Source organism: Juglans microcarpa x Juglans regia, chromosome 2D (assembly GCF_004785595.1).
Source record: "Juglans microcarpa x Juglans regia isolate MS1-56 chromosome 2D, Jm3101_v1.0, whole genome shotgun sequence".
In the NCBI taxonomy this organism is placed as follows: Eukaryota; Viridiplantae; Streptophyta; class Magnoliopsida; order Fagales; family Juglandaceae; genus Juglans; species Juglans microcarpa x Juglans regia.
In genome coordinates this window covers 37988933-38012987 of record NC_054596.1, presented here as the reverse complement: position 1 = coordinate 38012987, position 24055 = coordinate 37988933, and the positions used below count along the sequence as shown (strand labels likewise).

Sequence of the window (24055 nt, the reverse complement as noted above, 5' to 3'; positions counted from 1 at the left end):
TGACACTTGGGATTTACAGATATTTTAAAGAAAAACATCCCAAAAATCAAAATTATAAGAAAAAACAAACGAAACAATAAACTATAACCAAACTAAACAAACCTAAACCAAAAAAAAAAAAAAAAAGAAACTAAGTCCTTAGACAGGGAAAACCCAATATACCAAGTTACAATCTAACACGAGGCAATCCCGTCTTATCCAACCGAAGCATGCCTTTCAACTTACGTGGCAAATAAATAAAATCAGAAAAGTGTTATTATAACCTTCATCGCTAGAAGGGGCGAGGAGATCCGCCGCATTATTTCCTTCACGTAACTGATAATTAATGGTGAAATGCACGTCTCTTAATAGCATCAAAAGTTCATCCCAATAGTGCCAGAAGTACTAAGCCATGCACTTGCAACTACTCAACCAAGAGAATCAAATTGGAGTCGTTCTCAATAATTATCTGATTAAAACCCAACTCTTTACACAAAGATATGCCAGCTATTAATGTCCTCAATTCAGTCTCATTATTCGTACCATGACCAAAAGAAGAAGAGAAGGCTCCTTTGAAAGTACCCCTCTCATCTAGAATGATACCTCCTCCACCACAACTACCTGGGTTGCCACGACAGCACCCATCTACATTTAATTTAATCCACCCTTCAGCCAGTTTCCTCCAATAAACCAGTTTTGGAATAGGCCTTGCACAATCAACATAAGAAACTTCAAGAGCATGAAGAATAGCATCATCCTTGCTAGAAATAGGCACTTGCATATGGAAGCATATATCTTGATATTCTTTCTTCTATTTTGGGTAATGACACTATTCATTATCTATGAATTCGGTGGCATTAATTTGTATAAAAAAATAAGTAGACGTCAATTACCGGAATTGAGTGGCAACATTAATATTTAGATAGATATCGTTGACGACACCCTTTCCAATATATGCCAACGTGGTTGTCTAAAACTAACTTTGGTAATTCAATTTGAGGAAAATGACATATGAGCAATAACAGTGACAAGAAGATGGATTAGATAATAAAGTATATTAGATTGTGGCCAATATAGTAGCCGAGCATACCTGCCTCTATGTTTCAACTTCATTATTGTTTTGAATTAAATTCTCATCAAGTTAGAGCACACTAGCATTGAACAAGAGTAATGCTCTTTTTGACCAAAATTAGATTTAAATCCCTAATTAATGGATTCTTTCCCTGAGAGCTTAAAGAAAAATATTTGATGAAAGAGATTGTGTGTACATTTGGAATGGCTGGCCTTCCAAGGAAGATTTTTTAAAAGCTTTGAAGCTTACAATAATTCCCAAGGAAATTCCATCATTTTATTTCTTATATATATATATATATTTAATTGTAACCACACATAATTCATTTCAGTGGTCCGACAGTTGAAACACCAAATTTCCATACTACAATCAGTTTTGCAAAAGTGATAATGCTAGAAACTATATCACTCTCACAACATTATCCCACTCTAATGATATGACTAGATCTAGTAGCCCTAAGATCAATCTTAAAAACCATAAAAATTTAATGGCTATTGAGGCTGGTTTGGGGCACAAGACAAAATATAAAATTCTCATCTCATCTCATTTCATCATTACACATTTTTTAAATCTCCATACAAAATATAATAAACAATTCAATTTTTTCAAATCTCAATTCAACTTTTTCGAATCCCACAACAATAATAATATTAAAATATAATATTTTAAACTTTTAAACAAAACACAATTCTCATCTCACCTCCCAAATAATTTAATGGCTATTAAATATTGTCGATAATGATGAGATTGTAGTATAGTTTCTAGCATTACTAAAAACAAAAATCAACGCGAATTCTCCGAGGGAAATATGGAATGGATTTCGCACAAATTAATTCACCTATATATTGAAAATAGGGCAGTCGACCAACTCACCAACTCAATTTACAGAAGGCACATGACCTCCTCTTTACACGGGAAAACAAATAGATTAGCCCCTTCACTTTTTCCCTTAAAAATTGCAATCAACACCTGATTATCTACCCCTCAGAAGGAGAGAGTATGCAAAGAAAAAAAAAAAAGCCACAAAAAAAAGGTGATTCAACTGTACAGTGTGCTATACAATGAGTAAAATATAATGCTCCAAGTCTTTCTTCTGTTTTTGGACTATGAAGGGTGATCCTGCTTTCCATTTGAGTTCGATGTCGTCATTGAAGCAGGTCTTGAAGAGGCAGATTGTGGTGGAGCTGTAAGGGCATAAGTGAGTCTGGATGATGAATTTTCAATTAGACCGGCAACCCCTGCAGCAGCAGATTGAGCATTTGAAGGTAGGAAAAGGTCATGTTTCTGATCTTTATAAGCGCTCCAAACCTGCAAAATAGGGAGCATGACCAGGAATTGAGTTACAACCTATCTATTTATTATATTTCAGTAACAACTTTCCAATTATCAATATGATCAGAAGGAACCATACTGACAAGAATCTCTCCAGCGGTGGGTAAAAAGGGGGTAAAAACTCTTTAGGTTGATACAGGATAAACTAAAATGCATAGGTATCTCATCCCAAAAATATGTGTTTTATGTTACTAAGCAAAGAGAAAGTACAAGATCATTCATTATATCATAGAATACTTCAGAATCGACAATTCACTTTATCCAGACAGACAAGTTAGCCGCTGGCAGAATATGGTTCAAGGATACCAAAAAGCAACAAATTGCATAACAAATATCAAGGGTGGAAAAAGAAAAGGGGCCTTAAGACTTACATCAGAAGCATTCAATATTTCGCGCACTTTGGTACAATGGGCCCCTTCTGTTGCGAATGCATGCAAAACCTGGACCAACACAAAGCAGGTAGTGCTAAAGCCACTTGAAAAAATGGGATGTGAAATTTAGCTTCACAGGAATGTTAAAGCTCTCTCGTTTAGAGCAATTAAAACCTGACTCCAATTTTTACTCCTTGTTAGGACGTCATAAGAAAGCTAATGTGTGGAACAAGTTGGAAGTTCCCAAGGAGTAACACATAATTAAATGCAATTAAAAAAAATAGAGGATGTTTACTAAATCACATTATAGATGAGTTTCAAAGAATGTTTCAGAAGAATGTATTATGTAAACTGTGAGAATAGCGAGCAACAACAATTTCTCTTCTTTGTTTTTTTATTTTTTTTAAATATATAGCAGCAGCAACAATTTCTCACCAATGAATTGGCATGCAACCAAATATTTTTCTTTAGTAAGGAAGCAACCCAAGTTTACATGCACGTAACAGTAATATATTACATATTAATTTCAATTTAATTAAGTATTTTTAAATTAATTTTTTTAATACTAATTATTATTTCTAATTCATTTTATTCAATTATTGGTCTTAGTTTCTAAATCAAGTAATTTTAAGCTTATTTCTAACTTTAGATTTTTAGGGTTTATTTTGGATTTTTCAGTTACCAAGTTTTTTTCTTTCTAATTTTTGTTTATATTCTTAAATCTATTTTATGATTTTTTTTAAATTATTCTTCTATGATTCTTAAAACTTTAGTTGATTTCTCAAGTTTAGTTTTTTTTATGCTGATTGGATACTTTTTTTAAAAACTATTTTTTTGGCACGTCATTATGTGATTGGTTCTAACATGGTAAGGGAGCATCACAACGGCAGTTTCTGTCCTAAGATTACCAGACATCGGACTAAGGGACCAATCTTAAATTCAATATGTACCATACGGATCAATTTTTCTTTTAAAAAAAGGTACTCTAAGAACCCATCTAAAATTGAGCAAAACTGTGAGGACCAATAGATGAACTTTTTTTGATAGGTAAGCCATAACATTTTTTGATAGATGAACAATGAGGGATAGCCAACCCTTTCCAAATGGCTCACCTCCGAAGGTCCCAACCCAAGAACTTCCCCATTAAAGGCGAGGTAACACAGAACAATTATGGCCTACAATACACTAAAACATTTAAGCGTGTTTGTGACTGGAAGATATCCGCTCAAAACTTTAGACTAGCATTACAAAACCCAAAAAATCTCATGAAATAGAGAGAAGGATAAATATTCTAACCTCGATTGCAAGCACTCTGCCTATAGATGCTTCAGATTCATTCCACTTCATCTGAGAGCAAAGACCATTCCTTCCACCAGCCCTCCAATCAAGAAGGCCAAGAAGTACTTCAACGAGACCAACCCTGTAATGTTCACACGAATTGTTCTACTATCAGAAAGCATGGAAGTATAACTTGAACATAATAAACACATCGCAAGATCAAAAGTTCCTTTGAGAAGATTTTTCTCAATAAGGTTTATTTAATATATGAGAAATACTAAATCAAAGAGACAGTTACAATTATAGGAAGAATGTCTGCCGTAGTAGAAATATTAGACAGTAGGCAATAATATATTATCTTCAAGTTGGCAACAGTATATAAATGTATAATTGATTGTGTTGAAAGAATTCAGACTTGATTAATAGAATTATGAGTAACTTGTATCAGGAAGCCATTGATAAGTCAAACTACCAAAAGAACACGCACCCTCAATTAAGATCTGACTATTAAAATGAACGGAAAATAAACATGTGATACAAACTTAACGGTCAAATCTAAAAGAAGGATGCAGATAACAACTTTCAGTAGTTTGGGGTCCACGTTGCAAAAATAATGATAGTTCAGGGAAGAAAAATGTAACTTTGTTTTATATTGGGTAAGTATTATGATAATAAAGTATAACTTTTTTTCTAAAAAAATTGAAATAAAGTTTTTTTATAGGTTAAATTGAAATAAAGTTCACTATGAATAAATTATACAATGAATCTAATAGAAGGATTTAATTTAAAAAACGTAAATCATGTCACTCATACAAAGAAAGAATAAACACGTGCAATCTATAGGTAGACTATAGCACTCATCAAAATAAATAGATAAATTTTAAGTATAGTTAACATGCACCTTATCCACAACTCTTCAAGTGGGTCGGCCTGTGTGTTTTTAGCATGTCTTGTGCAAATAAAATATTTTTCACATAAACTAGGATCTACGGGGCACAAACCACGCCACAATTGAAACAAAAAACAGACATGGAAGAATAAATGAATGTTGAATATGGAAGTTACTCACTTGAGTCCTTGTGCAACAAGAGCATCCCTAGCTCTATTTCCAGCAACCACGACACGTTTTAGTGTCTCGAGAGCTAATATGCTTCCACTTTGCCACCCTATGGCTTTCATTAGAAGTGGAACAACCTGAAAACAAGGTTGACAGGAGCAAGCAAGGGATACAGATTAAGCCACAAAAGCATAGCAGAATATATGACGAACAATGCAAGGATTCATGACTATTATAATCTCTAATGTAGACAACCCTTCAGCATAAAAAAGACCCTACCCCTCCTCCTCCCCCCTTCCTGTCACAACATCAATAAAATTAAAGATAGATTTTTTTAAAAAGAGTAAAACAAAGAATAAATTATAGAGTTTTTTTTTTAAACAAGTAAAACAAAGAATAAATTATTATCCAATATAACAGCAAGCGTACGGAAATTGGAAACTTGCCAATCTGATAAAACCTAAGCAAAACTGTATCCTTCTGATTCTCAGAACAATAAAGACAGATAAAATAAAAATTTCCTATTAAAGCAAGGTCAATTTTTAAAAGATCATAAAGCAGATTTTCTGCCTCAAGTCAACAACCATAAAATTTTATACAGTTTGTAATGGTGTACTATTAAGAAGAACAGAAGGATGTGGATAGTTTGATATCATTTCTACAGAAAAAAACAGCACTTCACCAGTGCCCTTTCACAAACTAAATCATATGCCTATCCCTTTCAAGTGAATGGACACGTCTGTTATATGTGATGAAATTAACAGAATCCACAAGACACCAATTTTAATGATAGAGAAATGGATTGTTTAGCACATACCTGAGGAGTCCCTACACTAGTTGCTGCCATTGCTTCAGCACACGTAGTGCTAGCGGCAAGCTGATGCAGCACACGTAAACAACTAAGACGCACACGTTCTTGTGGAGTTTGTGAGGGTTGTGTCAATCCATCGTCAGGTTCATAGCCTCTATCAGCATAGACGCCATTATTAACCTCCTCTGATGCCATTGTTTCTCGTCTTCCCTCATAGGCTACAGCTGCCACAAGTTTGGGCACATATCCAAGATATCCAACATGATCTGCAAGTGCAGGGTGCACCCGCAATAAGGAAACCAAAGCAGCTGACAGAAGCAACGGAAGTTCAGGGTCAAAAGGTTGGGCGTCATAATGTGTGGCAGCAATGGACGACAAATACTGATCCAGTAGTCCTTCCAAGAATCTCTTTGGATTTCTGAGGGGAAATTTTGGATCTTTTAAGAACAGCCTGACATATATTCCACCAACCTGCATGATCATGGAGCTTTTAGTTCAGAGAACAGTATAATTATGTATAGTCTAAAAATAGCAATATCAAGTGATACCTGTGGCTCATCTCTCATTTCCTGCTGCCCAGATGCCTTCTCAGGTACATCCCAATCAACTATGCGACCTTTTATCTGTTCACGATAAAGATCTGATGCCATAGTTGCAATTTGAGCAGACAAAGAAGCTGCCATTGCTGGTGTCCAGACAAGTTCAGGTGTCTCTGTAGTCTGTTCAAGGGAAGCTACAACAGCCTCACCAGGACCATCCCTAATAATTGATACCATACCATCTGGAAGAAATCTTGCCAGTGTTATTGCAACTCTAGGCCCATGCATAGGCTGCCCAACAAGTTTCCCCAACAATGAAGCCGCTGCTGCTCTTTGCTGCAAGGGAATTTCTTCTGTACATAATAGTTTTTATTATTAATAAGATATATTTTAAATAAATTAAAGAAGAGAATGAAAAAAAAGGTTCATTACCCTGCAAGGGCAACAGAAGTTCGAGAATGTACACTACTCCACCATGCTTGGCTGCCGCCCAAGCAAGTTCTGCTGTGCTTGCCAATGCATAAAGAACATGAAGAACCCCTTCTCGACAATTTGGAGTAGAGTGAAGCATTTGTACTAAAAGGAGAAGACTAGATCCATCTGCAACCATTGCCTCCAAGCAAGGAGCATATGCAGTCAAGAGTGACATTACATTCAGGCAAAGTTGATGAATGTTGCTTTCTGATGCAACAGGCACAGAAAAGCATTCAAAAAGAGGCAACAGCTTGTCTTTAGTAGAAAATATTGATGCCAAACTTGGATTGCTTGTCAGTAAGTTCTGCAAGTATAAAAATGTATTAGACACATCGGACAAGTAGTAAGTTAATATAACAAGCGAGAAATGTACCTTAAGTGAGGTCAATCCAGATTGAAGGTTCTTAACCAGTTCAAGTTTTTCACTTTTTGCCACTTGTCCATCTGATACTGTCAAAGAATCATCAGAAATCTGCTGTTCATTAAGTGATCCAGATGCCAAATCACTTTGGTTCTCATATGTTACATGCTGATCATTAACTGATCCATGAGCCATATCATTTTGAGGCTCAGATGCCTCGAGGGATGAGCCACTGACACTAACTTCGTTTTGAACATCTGAATCTGTTGCACACCTAGAATGCACTAAATGTGCTATAAAATCAACAAGAGCAACACAAAAAGCTTCTGGTTCACTGATCTCAAAGTCAGGCTGATCATTGTAGACCCTCAAGTAAACATTGCCTACAAAGAGCTCTTTTGACAGTGCCTTATACACAAAGACCTGTGAATCTTTTAGCTCATATGAACCATCAGGACCCTGGCTTGCACGTTGCTGATCCACAAATTTCAATAGTTCTGCTCGGGTCAAAGAGTTCCAGATAATCTAAAACCACAAGCAGCTAGTATAAGGAATAATAAAATCAAAATAAGATTAACAATCACTCTTGCAACCAAAGTGCCCAGAGACGATGGCTAATGAGATGCATGCCATATGATCAATAACTCTATATGCAGATAGAGCTTCAGATACATGGGATATCATTTTCTATTCCCCAAATATAGAACAGCAATTATTTACAGAATCATCTTATTAAATCCCACGACTGATAACACAATCTAACGGCCTGGGCAGGAAGCTAAACAAAAAAAGTCATATTTGAAAAAAAAAAAAAAAAATTAGAAGGAAAACTAGCCAGATAAATTATGATTTTGATAGAAGAAAAAATTATTAAAGCTATATTCTCTAAAAGAGGCGATCATTAGTTGTTTGAACGATTTGAGGAAGTTCCAATCACTGAACATGCCCTTTAGATTTTGAAAGTGACCAACCAAATCCCCTGAGGTTGACTAATCGAATGTTGGGAATTTGTTGGCATGGTTGCTTGATTTTCTCAATTTTTGCCTAGATATCAACAAGTATAAATGGATATAAACAAAACAAGGTTCAGTTAATCGATTGAGATTGGCAAAAAAAGAAAACTTGATGGAGATTGATTGGAGTAGCCACCATGGGATACTCCAAAACTAATTGGGACTAAAAGACAGGGCAAGCACAGATGTTTTCCTTTTTGGTTTTTGACAGCATGTAATAGATCAAGACTCATCAGCAGATCGCTCTACAAGGACCATCTGAAATTGACCTAGATCAATCAGTATGCTGCAAGTATGATTGGTTTTGTCAGTTTTTATGGGCCACTTCGTTGATCAGTTCGGTATGCAGGAGATTTTAGGCTTAAAAACCAAACATGATAGCATTGATTTCGGTGAAACCAAAACCACATTGCATCGCCAGACTGTTGGAAACCGATCATGGTCGGTCAGTTTGGTCGGTTTCACTTGTCAAAAAAGTTCAGTCAGGTTCATCAGCAGCATGATCACCCCTAATCTTCAGGCCAATGTTTTGGCCTTCCAGAAAGTTAATGATTAAGAATAAAAGAATTATAATATTGAGGGTAGCCTAGATTGACATGACTGGTTTTGACCATAAGAAATACAAAACATTCCACATGCCACACCATGGGACTTATAAATGATCTAGGAACCTTCTAAATATTGTTAATATAGTCACTGACTTGAGTCTCAGCATGCAGAATTTAATATTTAGAAACTAAGACAATAATTCAACGTAAAATATGCAATTGTGCCTGCAAAAGAATCCACCAAAGGAAATAGAAAAATTAACATTAATAAAATGCAAGACCTTAGGCGTACTTTTATTTTTTGAACAACTACAAGACCTTAGGGATACAGACTCAAAGTCTTCAATATCGCACCATCTATGAATGCTCATTGTTGGTTTCTCCACATTAAAACATTAATCAGCCATCAATTTGTTAAGCAGTGCCGGTGGAGGTTGTGAGCAATATCAGAAGCTTGGCTAGTTTTTTGGGGTGTAAGGTCGCTTCTTTGCCTAAGAAATATTTGGGTCATCCCTTAGGAGCCCCATTTAAGGCTAAATCCAGTTGGGATGGGATTGTTGAGAAGATTGAGAGAAGGTTGGTCAGGTGGAAAAGGATGTATTTGTCAAAAGGGGGGAGACTCACTTTAATCAAGAGTACACTCTCTAATCTCCCCACTTATTTTCTATCTTTGTTTCCCTTGCCTGTGGGGGTGGGTGGTCTAGCAGATTGAGAAGTTATTTCAAGCTTTCTTGTGGGTGGTGTTAGGGAGGAGACCAAGATCCCTCTAGTTAGTTGGAACAAAATTTGCTCTCCTATTTCTTACTGAGGTTTGGGGATCTGTAATTTGAGGATTTTTAATAAAGTGCTTCTTGGGAAATGGTTGTGGATATACCACCCAAAACGGGATTCTCTTTGGAGGGAGGTTATTGACCTCAAATTTAGAAGTGCTTTTTTTTTTTTTTGGGGGGGGGGGGGGGGGGGGGGGGGGGGGGGGGGGGGGGGAAGGTCGGTGTTCTAAGGAGGCGAGGGGTGTGTATGGAGTGGGTTTCTAGTCATATCTGTTTTGAAGTTAGAGAGGGATCCAGGATGAGTTTCTGGAATGACATATGGTGTGGTGACATTGCTCTCAAGACGATGTTCCCTTCCCTTTTTCGTATGTCTTCTGATCAGGAGGCCTCAGTGTTGGACCTTCTGGTCACCACCAATGGTTCTTTTTCAGTAGAATGTTCCTTTTACTAGAGCAGCCCATGATTGGGAAATTGATACTTCTTCTAAATTTTCAGTTCATTATATGCTGTGAGTATTGGTCATTCTGTGGTGGATAGGCCGCTTTGGAGGTCTAATGGGAGCAAGAAGTTCACTGTTCAATCTTTTTATAAGGTTTTGACATCTCAGTCATACTTCTTTTCCTTGGAAGTGTATTTGGAAGAGTAGGGTGCCTTCCAGTTGCTTTCTTCATTTGGACTTGCATCTCTTGGGAAAATCTTGACTATGGACAATTTGAGAAAGCGTGGTTTCATTGTCATGGATTGGTGCTACATGTGTAAAAAGAATGGGAATCTGTGAACCACTTGTTATTGCATTGCGAGGTGGCTAGGGCACTTTGGGATGAGGTTTTTAGTAGATTGGGAATTGCATGGGTGATGCCTTGGAGGGTGGTGGATCTCCTCGCTTGCTGTAATGATCTTCAAGGTAATCCCCAGGTGGCTGCAGTTTGGAGCATGATTCCTTTGTGTCTTATGTGGTGCATTTGGCTTGTGCATACTTTCTTGCTTTGGTTTTCTGCTATTGTACTCAATGGAACTAGTGCTCATGATTTCTTGTTTCTTTTTCCGGTTCATATAATGTAATTAGGTGTTTTCTTTTGTATACTCTTGTGTAGTTCGGCAATGCCTATTTCATTCTCTTCAATAAAGTTAATTTTACTTAATAAAAAAAAAAAACACAAAATTTGCCAATCACACTAATTTGAATTCTACATAGCTTATATCACCAAGTTATTGCGCACCCAAACAAATTGCAATCAGAAAACTAAACTTTTAACAACATATATGCATATTCAAAATTATCCAACAGAATTTGATCTTCATCCCTGGAAATATGAACACTTGAAATATTTCTTCCACATGACAGGCAAAAAATCATAGGATTTACCTCTGGAGACTCCAAGTTTGTGTTTAATCTGGATAATAGGTCTCTAGGCACTTGGCCTTTCAACATACTAGCAAGCTTTGGAGTTAGCAAGGCTCTGAGAGCATCGGCTGCTTTTTGATTGTAAGGTGTTGAATTCTCATCGGTACATGACCCGCTGAGCCTTGATAGGGCCTGGGATGCTCGAACAGCATGCAAATTTTTTGCAATCTGAACGCTAGCACCAACCCCATGTGACTCTGTCATATCAGATTCTTCAGCAGTTGAATCATACTGAAGCAGCAGTGGCAAAAGGTACCTAAAACGAGCCAATTGCAGGGTAACAATTTTTCAATAATAAAAATCTCATATGCTGAATAACACAAAAAGAAAAATTTTCAGGATGGACAGCATTAATTTTACAAACATCTAGAGATAAAAAGAAAGAATGGGCATGCTAATAGTTTTTTTTTTTTTTTTTTTGGGGGGGGGGAGATTAGTAAGAAGATACACCTGATCTTGATATTGGCAATTAATTTAGCAAAAAAGTCGAGGGGGTGACTAAGAAGTATGCATGGTGCATACATATTAAACCAATACAATAATAAGCTAACTTACCATAAAACACCAGCCTTTAATAAAGCATTCTGCAAGTCTGAGGACACGGAAACATGGGCAATTGTCTGGAGGGCAGCATCAACTGCCTCTGGTACAAGCTCAAGTTCAGTAGAGTGTACAATGTCCTCAACTAGTCCAGAAAGTTCAAGCATCTCAACTCTGGCACTCTCAAATTGACTCAAAACAGAAAAGGTTCGCATCACATTCGTAACAATAATCGCAGATGGTTCACTTGCAGGAGTAGTTGGCTGAACAACACACATGCAACGAGAAAGAAGAGTTGCAAGAAGTTGTATCCCTCCATCCCTCACAAGTTCTTCACCATTCAAAGAAGAAGATGCACACCTAAACATGGGACAATCATGAGAATTAAATCAATCATAGCGGTGTCAAAACTCACTTGTCACAAAAAAATAAAATCAACAAAGGAGATACTGGCATAAGGGGATTTACGTCAGCCAAGTAAGCTGTGATGCGGCAACAAGTAGGGGTGCTCTGTCAGAGGAAAGAAAGTTGTTATCATCTTTGTCCACAGTAACTGCATTGAGTAACATGGGATAGCCAGCATATTTAAATGGCTCTAGTACATCCCCATATCGCCGGTATAAGATACACTGTCCTTTCAATAAAAGTAACAACCTCCAAGGCTGAGGACCTTGCAAGCCTTGCATGGTGGCCTGCAGAAAAGTCATATTGAGGGAAGAGTTAGGTTAGGTTTAGATAGTGAGTTGAGATGAGATGAAAATTGAAAGTTGAATAAAATATTGTTAGAATATTATTTTTTAATATTATTATTGTTTTGGGATTTGAAAAAGTTGAATTGTTTTGGGATAAAACAGAACAAGGATGATTCATATCTTTCTTTTTTTAACAAGTAATAATAATCTTTTTAAAAAGCAAGAAAGGTGCACCTGAGTACTCAGGAAGTATACAAGAGAAGCACCTAATTATAACAAACAAAAAGATAAAGAAAAATCATGCAAATTTAGCCCATTAAAGCCTATAGAAACAGTCCACATGAGAAGGGTATTGATAAAAAAAAGTTTTTGTTTCTACAATGTTCATTCACGGTCCTAAAAAAATTTGCCGTTCATTTCCTTCCAAATACACCAAATGAGGCAAGCAGGAACCACCTTCCACACTACAATGATCTGCAGATTGCCACTTTCCCTTTCGAGAAATAAAAAAGATCCACAATTCTTTTGGGCATGACCCAAGCAAATCCAATGATTGAAGAAGTTAATCTACAGAGTACTTGCAATCTCACAATGAAGCAAAAGATGGTCAACGCTTCTCTTACGCATGCAACACCAATCAATCATGACAATGTCACTTCTTAAATTATCTACAGTGAGAATCTTTCCCAGAGAGGATGTCCAACAAAAGAATGCAGCTCTCAAATGAACCTTTGTCCACCAAATGCTCTTCCATGGAAATGGATTGTTAATATTAGGAGTAAGGATATTATAAAAAGTACGAACATTGAATATCCCCTTTTCATACAAGGCCTAAAAAAAGTTGTCTTCCCCACCTCTTCTAAAGCTAGTGGAATACAAGTTCAAAATTTCACCAAAACTTCCACCTCCCAATCTTAAGCTGCTCTGAGGAAATTTATATTCATATCTTTCTACATGAAATTTTTTTTATAAAAATGTGCATATTCTATTCTTTTTTTTTTTTTTAATAAGTAAACGATTGTATTAATGATGATAGGCATAGCCCAAGTACGCAAGATGGTATATGTGCATATTATATTCTAAAAACTCTACAGAAAAGCAGAATCTTTATCACATTGCATCTTTAATCCCAGAATATATCCACTTAACAGCATACATGAGCCTTGGACAGTGGACCTTAAGAGATGCAAAAGCTTCATAAATGGCCAAACTTGTTAGAAATTTAATATTTCGAGACAGACTAGGAAGGAGTATGAAGTGAAATTATATACAATACACAGATGTTAAGTAGTTAATACCCATATCATGGAAATACCATTGAAATTCTATAGATTTCAGCGCAAGAGAATTCTGGATATTCTCATGATTAAGCATTTTTCAGATGGATATACTTAATCTGGAGGACAGTGTCTACCTGCAGGCGCTCATAAGCTTTCTGTACGGCAAGAAACTTCTCCCGACCTTCAGGATTTTTGTCTGGATGGTATTTCATTGCAAGTTTCCTATATTGTCGCTTGAGTTTTTCTTCATCAATGTTCTCAACCTGCTTGGATATGCTAGATATCTCCTCACCCAACTCAAAAGTAGTTTTATTGACATCATCACTCGACACGTCTTCCGGGGTTATCTCTAAAATTCTGCAAGCTTCTTCTTCAGAAAGATCCATGGGTCTTCGTGTCAACTCTTCACGCCACATTACCAGTAATGACTGTAGAAATTCAACATGCTCAACAATTGGCCATTTTGGAAACCGGATCTCATCACACAAGTTCCGAAGGTAATAACGATGACACCACATTTCATCTCTCAGCTCTGGGTATGTCACTGGTGGCATAGGTGCATACTCATATAAGGAGTGACAGTGCTGTGACAATTTCTGGGGAAAATCTCCAAGATGCTGCAAAACCTGGGGGTAGGAAAAAGGCACAGATTCAGTTGTAGTTTATAGATAACCATCCTCTAGTGAAGTGAAACAAATAATGCATAGGCCTTGCTAGAGGTCTAGCTATACCTGACGTATCAGATATTCTGCTCGCATTTTATGGGTCCATATAATCTCAGGCGTATCGGAATCAGAAACCATTGCTGCAGCAAATGCAGCTGGACCACTACGCTCCAGTACATATAGCAAGGATTCAGGAAGAAGTCCACCCAGTACACTCCGTTTTGCCAGAGGCAATGAAGAGGAAAGAGCAGCTTCTTCCCCACCATGAAATGCTTGATGGACATGAGTCACCGAGAAGAGTTGAGCAATTGAAAGGAGATTAGATCCAGGGTATGCCAAGGCAAAATAAAATGTGCCCGTGCTGTATAGACGAATCATGGCCTTGGGATTTCTGGTGACAACAGCCTTCAGCAATGCAGCAGCACCCTCTACAATACACGGTTCCCCGGACAGCATAGCCTAAATTTATTTGGCAAACAAAATTGAAGATAATAGGTACTTTTCAACGTCCATGTTTTCAGATTAAAAGGAAAGTTCTATACAAATGTCCTCACAAGATCAAATAGGTTAGAAATATAGCCTTACATCTCATGTGCATGCACTCACCCACACCCACACGTACATATTCCATGTCTGAACTAACCATCAGATTACCACTAGGACTCGTTTAGCATTGACAATCAAAATTCAGCTTCAATTTTTTTTGGGATAGGTAAAAGAAATTTTATCAATAGAAATGAAAATAGGCGTAGCCCAAGTACACATGACATATATGAGATAACAGAGTCCATTGAAATCAATAGAAATTACCCACGACATTAGTGTATCAAAGAAGAAACGTCTAAGTTCATTCAATACAGCTTCAAAATTCACCTGTGCAATATGTGGAAGGCAACGTGGACTCGACAAGATCCATTTTACTCTAGGAGTTGGTGTTACTATCTCTCCAGCATCATCTAGATCTGAATGAGCAGATACCATGCTCTGTAAAATGAACAATGCTGCCTCCCCTACCTGAAAACAAGTAACATCTATTGGAAAGTATCGAGGAAATAAATCAAGAAAAGGCAAAAGTGACAGACATATTATTTCCAAGTTAGAATTAGAGCTAGAAAAACACTTCTGGAGCTAGAAATTGCAAATATCCAACATGTATGATTCTGCAAACACATTGCATTACTAGGTCTCAAAAAACCAACAGTAATCAAATCGCATAAAGGAATGGAAAGCATATGTCAAAGTTGAACATTAAATAACAAATAAATTTCGCTTGACCAATAGATAAACCAGCATTACTAGATAAAATAAGCAACCAAGAACAAAACAGATAGAACTACTAGTGTATTCAAGCAATTTTAAGGGGGGATTTTTCCAAAATGTCAAATCCGATAATAACCATATTACAGTACCTGATTAGAAGTGAGAACTGGAACCCGAATAGATAGCGCCCAGCGAAGTTCCCGAATATCACGCAATCTCTTCCAGTCAAGCATCCCAGAAGCCCAGCACCTTGTTGTCCAATCAATTGCTTTCTTTGACCAGAACCTCCTGATAGCATCCTTCTCCACAGGTCCAACTTGTGCACCGTCCTTGTCAATAAACAACCATTCCTTAAGTGGTTCCATGAAAGCTGTAGCTGCAATCAAATTTGACTGCAAAGGGATAGAAGTCCTTTCTGAAGCCTCATGAACCGCTGTCAGCAGATCCACAGACAAAACACACCCTCCAACCAAAACACAAGCCTCCACATTTGATAGAACCTTCATCAAAGCCTGCACATATATATTGTTGAAAATTTGTTACTATCCAAAATATAACCACAATGAAATATGCAAACCTCAATTCAGGCTTAGCCTAGATCTTGAGCCCATTCCATTATAAGGTTGGTTCTCTGAAGGATTTTAGGGTTAACAGTAAATACTATAAAAATGAATTCACTGTTACACTCCTCTATAAAACTGCAGTGAAGGGTAAGATCGTGTGTTCACGACCCACTGTACGTGTGTATAACTTACCAACAAAAAAGGACAACTTCAGTGCAAAGAAACAGAAGAGAACATGTCACTTGCACCAATATGCACAACAGACCATGGTGAAATGTATCATTAAGGCAATTCAGATATCAGCAGAACAATGAAATAAAAAATCGACGGAATTCAGTCTGAATGTACCTTCAAAAGGAGAAGAAGGCGATGCCTTAAAGCTCTATCATCTGTCCTATCCAAAAGAACTGTGATGTGAGCAGTGCCCTCAAAAGGACCTATTGTCTTATAATGCTGTTCATATACAATTGCCATTGCCCTTGCACAAAGCTCTCTAACAGAAGAACCTCCCCCTCCACCAAAACCATCTAATCTTCCCATGTTACACCAATCATCAGATGCACCCATCTCATCGGGAACAGCACCATCTACTGTAAGGCCTATGTCAGCATCACATAAAAACCGATGATAAAGTGCTCTAAAGAAAGCAACTGGATCACGCAGTGGAAAATCCTGTGCCCTACCACAGCTGCCACTCTCAAGCAGTAAACGCAGATAGTATTGGCCCACACAAACTTCCTTGGACAAGCTAGGATAACTAACTAAGAACTCAGAGTAGTTCCAGGATATTTGTGGCACACTATCTTGCCCAGTCATAATCTCTACTGTTGCACCTCCGGGAACGATATCTTCCGTACGCTCCTTCTCAACATCTAGTTTATGAACCTCAGCCTGCAAAGCCTCCCTTAACTCTTGCCTGGTACGCTCATTCCAGATCAAATCTGCACGATTATGGTCAAGACTAAAAGCTCGCCAAAATTCAGGCCAATTACAAAGTAGCCTTCCAGAGCCCACAGGGGTGTTCTCCACAACAACCTGAGCAGGAGCTGGAAGGCCTGTATCTTCCAAGCCACCGATATTGGCATTAGAATCAACCAGATTTGAAGCACCTGGTTCTGATGCCTCATGAAGACTGGTTGATGGAGCATCAGCTGAAACAGCTGAATGATCATTTTGTGGAACTCTGGAAGAGAACACTTCACTCGTCAAGTTATCACAACTTGGGCAACAGATGACTGAATGATTGTGGTCTGCCCTAGATTTGGCTCTAGAGCAGATCTTTGGTAGCCATCTGACCCTTTAAAAGCACCACCACCTGCCTGTCTTGCCAAATCACCAACTTCAAAATTGTTGACTGAAGGTGAGGAATGCTCTTGAGCAAATCCTCTTCCTGAATGACCTTTCCTCTGTTGAAGTAAACGCTTCTTTCTTCTACTGGTCAATGATGCTTCCTGACTGGCATCTTCAGATGGAACTCCATCAGAACATGTGTGCAAATAAGCAACAAGCCCAGGTGGCAAAACTCTAGACAATAATTCTAGAGCTGGTTGATAGGAATCTGCCCAAAGGGCAACGAGCTGTCGACTGACCTGACGCCTCTCACCAGCAGGAAGGAAAAACGCATGCAATAAATGCCTCAATAAAGCACCATCACGCAAAGCAGCATCACGCATGGACTCTGCTGCAATTGCGTCTTCTTCTGCAATTGTTCGCATAATCACAGCTACTGTTTCCCTGACGCTTTCAGCAGGATGCCCAAACAGAGCAAACAAGCGACGCTTCAAACCAGCTACTTGGCGTAATAGTTCAACGAAAACAGTATATTGAGTGGTTTCGCCATGTGGTTCACATATCATAGCTTCAAAAACTTCAACAACAGCCATTGACAATAAAGGCGATATAGACAATGGCTTCAGCCTATTGACAAGAATAATAACATAACCATGATGAGCAAACAGTACCGATTTGGTGTGCATGATTGTAGCATGCTGCTCTCCTTTGGAATCTGTTAACATATTTGTATCGCCAGGACCACCACCAATAAGGACTGCAACAAGCCCTGCAGCTTCAAAGGCTATACCCTCTGAACCATTTCTGAGTAAACCCATTATTCTTCCAACAGCAGCTGGAAATGACATCACATGTGAAGCTGCACTTCTTGATGCCAGTAATCTACGTAAACATGCAATGAAACCCATTACTGTTGCAGCTGCTTTAGGTGAAGGGGCCGGTAAGGGAGGAGACTCTGGAGGAAAATTTGGAGTAGCCGGAAGCATTGTAATTAAGGCCATTAAGGTCACTTCAGGTACTTCAATGTTAGGAGGAACTCCACCATATGCTATACATGCATTGAACTCCCTTATTCTACGCCATAACTTAGCTCTAGATCCAGGAATAGAACCACCTTCAGCAACAGCATCTTTTGCAGCTGCTGCTAAATGTTTCAAATGCATGGAAGCACCTTCCATATCAGCACCAGGACGTTGCTGTCCAAATTGTAAATGAACTCTTCCACAAGGTGGATCAATACGATGGCCCGGCATTGTCAACCTTGGTAACACAGGAACTGGGCACTGACCCTGCAAAATTTACCCCAGAGATCAACCACACCACATCAGTGTCTAGATTACGTATTACCAATAAAATTTCTTGGTGGAATCAACCACACCACATTATGTTACAGAATCTTAACTATTCAGGCAAACAAATGTTATCATCATCCAAGAGAGAACACATCTACCTACTTCTGATTGCAAAACATCCCGAACTGCAGCAAGTAAGCTATCCCGAGACGTACTTGCGTAAACCTACAATCCATGCCACATGCTTCAGAAACATTACCTCCTAAGTGAACCAAAAGAAGAACTGAAGATAACTTACATGGATAGGACATCCATCATTGAATTCAATTGCAAACATCTGGGGCTCCTCAGAAAATCGAACAAGAGAGCTTACTGCAGATAAAGGACGAACACTAACAGCCTGCACACATCTAGTGATGATTCTCAGCATTTGATATAACGCCACCAAAAACACACCAAACTAAATAAAATAATTCTATAGAATGTTTTTTTCCATGATGAGGACGAGTAATTTTATTAATCATGGAAAGAGATATTATTCCAATGCACAGTTAGTATACATAAATCCACTCAACAAATAAAAGGGAAGAGTGCTATAAAGTCTGAAAGTTAGAAATAGAAAAGGGAGCACCATAATGGGCCTTTGTCCAATGGTACAAGACGTTAAAGAAAATTAAACTCTGACACCATCTTTCGCAGTCCTCGGCCCCTCTCAAAGTGGAAGAACAGATAGTGACTATCTAGAATGAATGGTTATCTTGATTCATTACAAATTATGCAGGTCAAACTCCATAGTACGCACAAAGGGACTTTCTAGTACTACAGAATGTTCAATCTAAAGAATTTATTCCTATTTTCACTTGCATGTATTTATCATGTCCTCACATGTTCTATTACTTCTCTGTATTGTAAGATTTGTACAGAAATCTATAATGCAGCGCCAGATAGTCTTCTCATATAATTGCCTTCCAGATCATCTAGAATATAACATTTTCTTCCTTTAACATGCTTATGAAAATTACTAAGAATTTAGGGGGAAAAAAGTTAAAATCTAGGTGAATAGTGTCACTTGCTTATAAATATGTCATTAAATTTGAAAACATGACCCCATTCTATGATGCTAAGCCTATTTACAGTAAGGGATGTTTGGGGAATGAGAAGAGATGAGAAATCTGTGAATAGTGGTGAAATTATTGAGTTAAGATGTTTTATTGAGTTATGGGAAATGAAAGAGAAAAAGTTGAATAAAAATATTATAAAATTAAAATATTGTTAGAATATAATTTTTTAATATAATTTTTGTTTTGAAATTTGAATAAGTTGTATTGTTTTTTGTGTTTTGTTTGAAAGTTTGGAAAAGTTTTAATGATTAGGTAATGATTTGATGAAAAAGTTGAAGATTTGAAATTGAAAAGTGTTTGTGTTTGAGTGATATTTAGTTAGGAAATTATGAGAAATTTTGAGATGAGATGATAGATTGTTTGTGTTCCCAAACAAGGGCTAAGACTGTGTGTCTATTGTTCGCATATGGCAGGAATAATGCATGGAGTAGTTTCTCTAATTCAGGCATATATCAACAACAAGAAATATAAAATTAAAAAAAAAAACCCTTAAATTCCGCAGCTTACTTCATAGTTCTCTGGGCGCCTCTCAACAAGTGAAACCCTTGTAAGAATGAGTTGACGAGATACAGCATCACCATGATCCCCAAGTCCTCCTTTTGGGCCAACACCCAAACTCAATCCAGGAACATTTAGAGTTCCATGGGCAGCAGACCGCAATCTTGTCACGGACCAACCCCCACAAGGGGTTTCTTCTGCTCCTACTGCCTCTTTGGCTGTATTTTTCATGTTCAAAGGTTAAGAAGCGCCTAGAACTGAGCACAAAAGAAGAAAAAATACAATAGATGAAAAGTGAAGAAAACATGCTTATAATATGTTACCCCTTTTCTTTAAATACTCTGCTGCAGTGAGGGTTTGGGAACTGTCCACAGATAGTGACAAACCAACCATGGATTTTGCAGTTTTAATCTGCAAAAGATGTACAACTATATAAGTCGTAATGGGGAAAAAAGAGTGTGAGTAGGCAAAAACAAATCCAGGGCATTAGCATGCCCTGACAGGCATAATCAAACAGTCAAGTAGGATCTGAGTTCCTTGTGTCAGAGGCAAAGACGTGAGAAATACAGATAAAGTATTAAAATAAATAAGCACAAAATAGTAAGTCAAATACTTGGATGCCAGCCATACCAAATTTGAGATGATAGAAGAAGTCGTTGTCCCTGAGGCAGCCTGAAAAGCTTTAGATTTTCTTCCATATAATGGGCAAAGAACAAAACCTCCATGTTCAGCACTTTTCTTCCCGTAAGCATCAGAAAGGAGAATGATCGCAGGAGAATCCATATCTCTAAAATCTAAGCACCAGCGAAGATCTCCAGATTTTTGATTGATAAGTTCAACACCAACATAAGTAACTTTCAATTTCTGTGCAAGTCCAAAGTTGTGAATTTTTAACAGTTTCAGTTTGAAGAAAAAAATGAAGTAATGGACAACAAGATAGATTGTATGCATAGTCAATTTTTTTTTAAGTAATAAGACTTCATTAAGAGGCACAAAAGGCACAATCCAAGTACATAAGGAAGTATACAAGAAATACACCTATCTAGGAGAAAAAGAAACAAGCATGAAAGCTAAGCCAGTTAAAGTGTATCAAATTTCAGCTTTCTAGAATGTAATTAGGAGTCTCTTTTGTATACTTCCTGTGTACATGGGCGTTGCCTAGTTTCATTCAATAAATAAAATTTCTTACTTATCAAAAAAAAAAAAGTGTATCAAAGCTGTCCAAAGGAAGAGAGGGTTCAAAAGGAGAGTTTTGAGCTCCTCTAGCATCCATCTCCTTTCCCTCCAGAATGTATGAGCTGTCCAAAGGTTAGATTGTATATATTGAAAAAATCCAAAAAGATTGGCCATTGTAATAACTGACACTATGATTTAGCAGCCACTAAAGGTTGGAAAGAGGAGTAATACAAAAACTCTAGGGCTGCATACATTCGCCTTAGCAACAGCTGTTTAATTCTTGTGGTATCAATGGGCTTTGATGTGAATGTTACAAAGAGAGTTTATCAAGGTGCAGCTAAACGGGAAGGAAACTAATGAAGCTATCATCAGACAAACCGTATCATTTCTATAAATTTTTTCCTGCATAAACTCACTTGTCAGTTAGTGAAGTTTTGGAAAAAAGAGAACAGTTGCTTGGTAGATAATTATAAAGAATGGTGATTCAGCATAGAGAGTGCATTTCCAGTTCCTCCACCACGCCCCCAAACCCCCCCCCCCCCCCCCCCCCCCCCCCCCCCCCCCCCCCCCCCCCCCCCCAACAAAAAAAAAAAAAAAAACAAAAACTCCCCAATGGCTGGTGATTGCCTGTTAGCACTGAAGCTTCAATCCTAACTTACAAGCCAAAAAGAGAGTTTCCCACTTCATTCCTTTCTTTCATATAGTCTAGTTCTTTTTTTTTATCAGTAAGTAATAAACTTTATTAGTCTAGTTCTTAATCACACAAAACAAACAAACAAGTTCTATTACCAAATGGTTGCAAAAAATTAAAAATAATATAAAGGAAAATGTTTACATTAGTATGCATGCATGTCTAGCAAGCAGTAATACACAATCTTTATGCCTTCTAATAGTCTCATCAACGCTAAACACTTGCATCAGAGAACTTGGTGAAGAAACAAACATGCCTCTTATCACTGAAACAACTTACTTCCAAGCTTAAAATCATTCGAAGTAGAATGAGTCGTGCCTAGACAGGAGATAGGATTTTTAGATTGTTGGAGATATCAAATGGGAAATCTCTCAGTTTTAGCTGCTTGGAGGATGGTCCCTCTGTGTTTCACATGGAGCATATTGAGAGAGCGGAATGTAAGATGCTTTGAAGATCACGAGACGTAGGTGGAAGAGCTAAAGAATATGTTGCTCAAATTTATTTATACACGGTCAGGGGCGTATGAAATCTTTAATTTTTTCCAATATTTCTGAATTTCTTTACGATTTCTGCTCTTCTTTTTAGAAAGATTATCTCCCATACAACTTTTTACTAGGGTTCCACCTGTGTTTTTAACTAATTAATGAATTTACTTATAAAAACCAACCTAACATCTAATCCAAGGCAAAAAAGAATCTTTTACCATCAACTTAATACCGTAAATCATCACATTGGACAATCCAAATTCACTTCAACTAAGGGAAAATTAATATAGAGAACTTACAAGAGGGACCCACTCCGAGGTCCGCCGGCGCAGATGAATCACCGGAAATTCGACAACGGCCTCCAGCCTACTCCATCGTATCCTATGCAACTCCGTCAATATGCTCGCCCTATACCGCGAAGAGAATTTCATCGTCTTGAATTTACCACGCCCGTCGGTGCGCAAGCTCAAGTTGAACTCGTTCGAATTGTCGTCGCGGCCGATTATCGGAGTGGCGCCCTCGAAATCGGTCGCAACGTCGTACGAGTTCGTCACGGACAGCGTGGAGGGGTCCAAGGTGATTATGGAGACGCTGGAAAAGCATAGTATCCGCTTGTAGCGGCCGCGCCAGGAGTGCTTGATGACAAGGTAGCGGGCCAGGTACTCGGGCTCTTCGAGAGGAGGAGGGGCAGAATGGGAATTGTGAATGGAGGAGTCCATGGGAGTCGTTCGTCTTGGAGGCGGGTGGTGAGGATCGCGTGCGTGTTGACGGCTCACAGAGTCGAGGTAAGCGAGGGAGTGGGGAGGTGGCGCATTGTGAGGGCGTAGAAAGAGCCAGATTCCCGTACGGGATGCCGCCCCCGCCGGGCTTCGGTGAGGCCCGGACTGATTCGCCCCCAGCTCTGACGGTTATTCACGGATTCGCCAACTGGAATCGATCGAATTATAACGTAGCTAAACCTAAATTCTTCATCTTGATCGGGAAACCGATGAAAATAGTAAGGATTTTCACAAAAATGCGTTCGGATTGAATTGCAGAGAGAAAGGGAGAGATCGAATCAAAATGGGACTGAACAGAGATAAAACGCAGAGAGAGAGAGAGAGACAGCTAGGAGGTGGAGGAGGAAGAGGAGAGGTGGGCTTTGCTGTGGAATACCATACGGCCAAGGCAATTTCGCTTGATCCTCGTCTTTCCCTGCGGGTGATTTAGGTGGGTTGGCAGCTGCTTGTTGGATGGGCCACGCGAGATCTGAACCGTTGGCAGCTGCTTTAAGGGAAGGTTTGGAAATGAGATTGAGAAGAGATGGATTGAAATGAAAAGTTGAATAAAATATTATTATAATATTATTTTTTAATATTATTATTGTTTTGAAATTTAAAAAATTTGAATTGTTTATTATATTTTATGAGATTTGAAAAAGTTATAATAATTAGATTAAATGAGTTACGAAACTTTTATAACCAAACCAGCCTAAGTAGGGGTGATAAATCGT

General features: G+C 38.1%; 1 protein-coding gene across 1 annotated transcript; it reads right to left on the bottom strand.

Moving 5' to 3' along the window:
* Positions 1-1874: 1874 nt before the first annotated feature.
* LOC121250648 (dnaJ homolog subfamily C GRV2) lies at positions 1875-23797 on the bottom strand. Its single transcript, XM_041149826.1, is given in 23 exon segments — positions 1875-2359; positions 2755-2823; positions 4051-4174; positions 5102-5226; positions 5907-6371; positions 6449-6792; positions 6872-7217; positions 7287-7799; positions 10972-11266; positions 11566-11910; positions 12019-12242; positions 13657-14148; positions 14254-14646; positions 15061-15201; positions 15597-15959; positions 16359-17227; positions 17230-18589; positions 18755-18817; positions 18891-18992; positions 20221-20429; positions 20535-20622; positions 20842-21075; positions 22863-23797. Coding segments are annotated over 23 exon segments (7788 nt in total). The 5' UTR covers positions 23283-23797; the 3' UTR covers positions 1875-2155.
* Between the last annotated feature and the right edge of the window lie 258 nt (positions 23798-24055).